This window comes from Rhagoletis zephyria, unplaced genomic scaffold (genome assembly GCF_001687245.7).
Source record: "Rhagoletis zephyria isolate East Lansing unplaced genomic scaffold, Rhagoletis_zephyria_1.1 Rzeph_scaffold_02133, whole genome shotgun sequence".
In the NCBI taxonomy this organism is placed as follows: domain Eukaryota; kingdom Metazoa; phylum Arthropoda; class Insecta; order Diptera; family Tephritidae; genus Rhagoletis; species Rhagoletis zephyria.
This window is the reverse complement of record NW_016159217.1, coordinates 11,231-18,019: the sequence shown is the minus strand read 5'-3', so window position 1 is coordinate 18,019 and position 6,789 is coordinate 11,231. Positions and strand designations below refer to the sequence as shown.

Genomic DNA, 6,789 nt, shown 5'->3' with positions numbered 1-6,789 from the left:
TAATACCCAATAGTCAGGAGTAACTTGTCGTAATCCAAAGAGTATCTTGCGCTTTGAATCCGTCAGAGCTTCTTAAGGATTATCGAGCTCCAAGTTGCCAGGAGCAATAACTTTTCCCTGGGTTTAATAAAAAGTATTGAGCTCCATTTTTGCGAAGTGAGATTTCTTTACTTCTGGCTATTTCGGTGTCGTACTAAACATGCTTGTCTATACACTGCACTCTCCCGTAAATATTGTGTGAACTACTGTCAGTTTGTCTATAAAATATTTACGATTTCATTAAGCTTTCTCTTTTACTGACTCATCCATTTGCACTCTACATTCACGTCATCAAAGGGGCGACTGCTATTTAATTTCCCAGAAGTGCTGTGCGCGAAGTGTAATTACGTACATAAAATAGGGTGATGTGCATTAGCGGTAAAATGCTGCGTGCAGCAATATATTTAAAGCATAAGTTTATATATAGTTACATATGTATCAATATGCTAAAATAAAAAATAAAAAATAAATATATATAACATGTAAAAAGGTACAATAGGGGTATTCTCTAAGTCTTGCAAAGCCCTTGCATGGTGCACGGATTGCCCGGTTTGCAAAGCTGCCCCATACGAAACCCGGTTTTAACCGTGCAAGCCGTGCAATCTGTGCACCATGCAAGGGCTTTGCAAGACTCAGAGAATACCCCTAATGTTTTTGCTTGCAAATGCAAAACTAACAAAAATAAATTTCTGCTGCCTCTCTTCTCCCATTATATCTTTTATGAGAAACGGTGTTGGCGGTTAGTTAAAACTTAACTTACCGTCGGAAACTTAAAAACATGTGGATTTTAGATTCTTCGGCTACGGTCTTGTGGAAGTTGATAGCGTTGAGAAAATCAGGCTTGCCATCATACTGAATGGTCACAGCACTGAAAGTTGAAAGGAATACGCGAAGACGCCTGACTATTTCGAGGTACGAGCAATTACGCAACTAAAAAAACAAAAAAGGTGCTGGAACTGACGGCCTCCCAGTTGACCTATTCAAGTACGGCGGCGAGTAGCTAATAAGGTGCATGCATCAACTATGATGCAGAATATTGCCAGATGAGCGCCTGTCCGACGACTGGAATTTATGTAAGTAAATATGCTCTGCGAAATCCACAAGAAAGGCGTTGCCTATATGCGGCTATGTCTGAATTTGGTATCCCCGCAAAACTGATGAATATTCATTTATTTATTTGTTAATTAATTTATTAATCAATTTATTTATATTGTAAGTGCCAATTCTTCCTCCATCAACTGTAAAATTTTACGATCACTAGATGAAAGTGTGGCTGCATATCTTCTCGTTAGGAAAAACTTCTATATGTGTAAAATTTTTGCTCAAGTTCGCCTGTCTACGAAGTACAACATATGGCTTCGTATAAAAGGCCTGGGTTATGAAATTGACTCAAGTGCTGTATGTAATCTAGTATGTTTGTGAATAATTATGTAACTCTCAAACATGTAAACTCAAATGTAACTAAGTATTATAAAGCCTCCTAAAAACATACGGCTTATAACCAGGGTTAAATAAAATAAATAAATAAAATTTTTGTAGAGAGTTGCCACCTTTTTATAAACACAAAGTAAATTGAATTAACAATTTACATCAAATATTTTACTACGGGTTTCAAAAGAGAAAGGTTTAAGACAAATTTTTTTCAAAATATTTTTGAAGAATGTTGTCTTCTCAATTTATGTACTTAACAAGTTAAACGAAATGTTTTAAAATGGGTATTAAAGGACAGAGGGTTCAGAAAGCTTTCTTTCGAAAATATTTTGAAGAGAGTAGCCAACTGTTTACAAATTTAAAATCATTTTAATCGACAAGTGAAATGAAATATTTAAATATATATGTGTAAGCTTTGCGGACTTTCAAGCCCCTCCAACTGCATGAATAGTATAAAATCGCTTTTTTTGAAGACATCGCCCACTCTGAGGCTAATTGAAATAAACTTTTCTCAATGGTGGGAAAACGGATGTGGAATTTCGACTCGCCCACACCGCAACTAACGGGAGAACTGTTCAATGGGCTATTCAAGGAGTTGAACAATAACACCACGAACTTGGCGGCTCAAGTCACTGTAACAGAACATAAACTATTTCCCGAGCAAAGGAAAATTTCCCCAAAAATATTTGGGCCCCGTGGAAAGCAGATAATGGACCTTCTTGGACGCACCAGGGGGAAATGGCAAGACATTTCTGCTGATTTTGCTACTGGCACAGTCGCGCAAGGATAAAATCTTTACACTAGCTGTTGCCTCCTCAGGGATATCAGCGACCTTGCTCAGCGGAGGAAGAGCTGCACACTCGGCGCTGAAACTCCCACTGAACATTGCGAGTCAGGATACATCAACTTGCAACATTAGCCAAACAGTGCATATTAATAGTTTGGGAAAATGTACGATGTCCCAGAAGCATGCATGCGAGGTACTCGATCGAAGCTTGTAAGATATCCGCGGTAGAAGTTTGCCCATGGGTGAGGTAGTCGTTTTGCTCGCAGGAGATTTTCTGCAGACGCTACCCGTCGTCGAACGTGGCACTGCCGCAGGGAGATAAACATGTGCTTCAAGGCTTCGCCATTGTGGGCAAAGGTGGAAATATTGAACCTCACAACTAACATCCAGTTATAGAGAGTCCGGATTCTTTGCTCAATACCTCCTTGAAATCGTTGAGGGTCGCATGGCAAAGTACCTGGTGAGGCGACCACATATATGTCTGTTGATACAGTGATGGCAAATGAGGATGCAACAACATATCTGTTTAAGTGACTTGCGCCTACTTAAAGAAAGCATCCCTGCTCAGCTTGATTCTTCAACGCATCCCTGCATATATTCTCTAGAAAAGCATCCCTGCTCTAGTTGGAAGTTCGACAAGTGCACGGGAATTGCTTCCCACGGTTGCTTATTGGCACATTGGGCCACTTCCAGTGTTGCCTATAAATGCAACCGCCACCTTGTCATTCTCTCTTCTTTTTTCCACTGACGTCCAGCAGGATAGCAGCACATCATCATTTTCATCCACCGAGGGATTTCCGCTTACCAGGACCTCTATTCATCGATCAAATCGTTCGCATTATCTTTTTAATAGTTTGCGTACTTATACATTTAAATTATATTTCATTTTCATAAAATCATTCGCTTCGCGAATCTTCTCATATTGTTAAATATTAATTCTTGCACTCAAGTTGTTATTTAAAATCATTCATACTTTCCGCTTATTAACATTCTCAGTTTCTACATACATATTATTGTTAATTAAAGTCACCTTCAAACATTAAAGTCTCTTGTATTATATTCGTTCATGCATACATGCATATGCATTCAACCATACTTTCATAATTTTCTTGAAGTATTGTAAATTTGAATTATTGTTAATAAATAATACTTTTTAATATCGAAACCAATATCGTAAATATTGAACAATATCCAACAAAGTTTCTAAACTCTTAAAAATTTTCAGGGGTGCCGTCCCACAAACTGAAATACTTGTCGTTAATTTGAATTGCTAATTTTTTTTTTTAATAAAAGTTGTTATATTTATGTGGTGAAATGGTTTGTTTCCTTCTTTGTTACATTTAAAAGCACAAAGTAAACTAAAGAACTGTAAATAAAGTTTTAGATTCCAAACTGTCTTTACATGCTTAAATTAGTTCTTATTTCATACTTTGAATGACCGTGAAGAGTGAGTAGGCCATCTTGCAGGTTTTAAAAAACGAGTCCAAATGTATTCTCATCATACCTCCCGCCGTCACGGTGACCTCATATAATGACAGCTCCACAAAAGTCATAACATTATGACGAAATTCGCGCGGCTGTGTCAACCAGTTACAGCGAAAGATAGCGTATGATAGGGCATGGAATTCCGCCTGCACCAAACTGCCATAATAGCAACAGGGAAAAATCTCAATCATAATGGCCAAAATATGAAAAATATAATAGCCGTAAGCTAAGAGATTATCAGCAAAGAAAAGTAAATAGATGAGACCCCAAACGACATTTAAGCCAACTGCGGAGAACTGCACCACGTAGGTGGACGAGATGATGCGCTCCACCTGTTTGGTTGTGCTAAAAAGAAGAAGTGGAAATTATAAATATGTCGATTATTAAATCTATTATTAAGTACCTCATTAGAAGTTTGTAGTCCTCAATGCAAAGCACTAGCGCCCTATAGGTGTGCTCCACGGTGTCGCCGTCGATGCCATGACCTATACGCGCGATGCGTCTGGCGAGCAAGTGCACATGCCCCGAGAGCAGACACAGCACCATTGGTCCATAGGCATCGTTGGTGAGACTCTGTATGATTTGCATATTCAAACCGTATACTTGGAACAGCATCACCAGCAAATATTTCCCGGTTGAACTATGCCAGTCGATGATAACGTATGCCGGATATAAAATCTTGCCAGACCACAACGCAGACAGCAGTGCCATGATTCCCACTGAAAAGTACACTACAGTAAAAAAGCGCATCATAAAAATTGATCTCCTGCGTATGTGCGTAACGTAGTAGCGTATGTCCTCAACATTTTCCACGCGCTCATCCAATTGCTGCAGCATATCATTCACAAATAGAATTTGAGTTAGTTGTGGACGCAACAAGAAATGCTTAAATGTGCAAGCGATTGCGGAAATGCCAATGGCCAAGTTGATGAATATATTTTCCTTATTTTCCGCAAAAGCTGCGCCCAGAAACAGATGTACAGGGAAGGCAAAAGTGGCGAATGTAGTCACAAATGAATCGTATAAAGCGATGAGATACTTATTGTAGGTGGTGGTGATGAAGCCCAAAGTACGCCAAAAGAAGAATAATGAGCTGAAAATGTCAGCAGCGTTAACTTTAGAGTGCATTGCGAGTTTTCGAAGGGGTTGTACTGATTGATTGAATTACGCTAAGACTATGAGATATCGTTCGGTGGGAGCTTAGATACTTAAAGTCTAAGCGAAAATAGGGAAATGCATATTTATTTAGATAAGCGTGCACGCTTCCAAATCACCATGTCATTGTGTGTAATTAAAAAAGCATAATTATTATTTTGTGTGACAATTGAAATTATATGTTCGACACGTTTAAAATATCCAGGACAATTTTGTGTGATCAGGTGCTTGCGTGAAAGGAAGTAAAATATCTTGATTTTTTGTTTCACTTACAGGTGCCCATCTTATTTTCCTTATGGTAATATGAAGGTGGCCTTCCTCATAAATTAGTAAAATTTTCCTTCCCTTCACGCAATGACCTAATCACATACACATTTCCTGGATATTTTAAACGTGTCGAACATATAATTTGAATTGCCACACAAAATAATAATTATGCTTTTTAATTACACACAAGGACATGGAAACTATAATTTCTACCGCTTAGACTTTGTTTCGCTTTTTCCTTTTTTCCTAAAGAAAATTATTGCGGTACAAAGCTCAATACCAATATTGAAATAAGGGTTAATACGTAATATTGACAAAGCAACATATCTTTCAGACAACTCAGAGCTCTAGGTGGGTTCGAGAACCTCACTACAATGTGACTAACCATCCCATGCGAGGCAGAAAGCAACAAAGCCCCGCTGGAGCGCCTCCCACTTATTCGGTTTGAGAATTCGTATTTCTGTTCAGCTGCACTGAGGGAAATAATGCATATCTATATATAGTATAAAGGAAAGTCGAGATGCTTTGCACGCGCTAATCTTGAAAATTACTGAACTGTTTTTGACGAGATTTTTTCTAATATACTCTGTATCAGGGTTGTTGCGAATATTCGCATTCGCAATCGCGAAGCTTCCGCATTTATTTTAATTCTGCATTAGTTTTAAAATTCGCATTTGCAATAATCAATGCGGAGCTTTTGCGAATGCGAATATTGTGCAAGTGCACCGATAAAACGTCCCTGCAAAAATTTGAGGACCAGGTCCACTGGGTCGTAGTTTAGTAGGTTGACCTAGATCACTTCAAACGTAAAAACCGAATGTATGTGCTGAACACCACCTCTTCGTGCACCATCGGCAACATGATTCGGCTGCCGAATATGCCATTATCCAAAAGGATTAGTTGTATAGGTGGTCCCATGTTATGCAGCGTTGGACCAGAGGTGGTCAGGTCCAATGACATCGCAATGTTAATGTAACCATATTTTTTCTATATATTTGGACCATTTTCGCTACTAGTGTTGGTTACAAGGTAGCGTGGTCCCGTCCTAGTATTTAACCTAGTCCCACCTTTTTTCAGGTGTATATCTGGCGAAACTAAACGAGAAATTGTACCCAAAGTTGTTTGCCTGTGGAGATTCTAAGTTAAAACTGTCCCCCTACGTCCCCCTTCTTTTTTAATTTAAAGTCAAAAAGTAAGATCCTTCAATAGGTATTTTCAGCTGAAGTGTTCAACGTCTGACTATAAAGAGAATCGAATATTTGCGCGTTAAAAGATGACCTTTAATTAGGTAAGAATTATGTAACTATCGAAAATTAATTTGTCAAAGGTCTGTTGAAAATTTTTATTTTTTTATTTTTCTTAGATAAGTGTAATTATTTTTCTTCTCATAAAATTTATTATGATTCAGTTCCGTGTTTTCAGCTCGAAAACAACCACATTTATTTTAGTTTTGTGATAATTACCAAAATTAGCACACATCGTAATAAAGATAACCTGATATGTGAATAAGTGAATAAGTGGACAACCAACTTCACAAATCAATATATCGTTAGTATAGTATGGAAAGGGGTAACTCACATCGTCGCTGAAATACAAAAAGCCGTAACTAACTAAAAATCCCAAAA

At 38.1% G+C, this 6,789-nt stretch overlaps 1 protein-coding gene across 1 annotated transcript; it reads right to left on the bottom strand.

Annotated features, from left to right (window-relative positions):
- Positions 1-3,321: 3,321 nt before the first annotated feature.
- LOC108366093 (odorant receptor 33b-like) lies at positions 3,322-4,870 on the bottom strand. Its single transcript, XM_017620382.1, has 3 exons — positions 4,146-4,870; positions 3,762-4,087; positions 3,322-3,365 (listed from the first exon to the last, which is right to left on the bottom strand). Exons 1-3 carry the CDS (start codon positions 4,868-4,870, stop codon positions 3,322-3,324), a joined length of 1,095 nt encoding a protein of 364 aa, XP_017475871.1.
- Positions 4,871-6,789: the final 1,919 nt, after the last annotated feature.

What these genes read in the sequence shown, in the direction of transcription:
- LOC108366093 (XM_017620382.1), bottom strand. Translation starts at nt 4,870, where the DNA reads ATGCACTCTAAAGTTAACGCTGCTGACATTTTCAGCTCATTATTCTTC. An exon ending in GACTACAAACTTCTAATGAG is followed by an intron (nt 4,088 to 4,145) that starts GTACTTAATAAT and finishes TCTTCTTTTTAG; the next exon opens with CACAACCAAACAGGTGGAGC. An exon ending in GGTCACCGTGACGGCGGGAG is followed by an intron (nt 3,366 to 3,761) that starts GTATGATGAGAA and finishes CAATACTTCAAG; the next exon opens with AAAATTATGAAAGTATGGTT.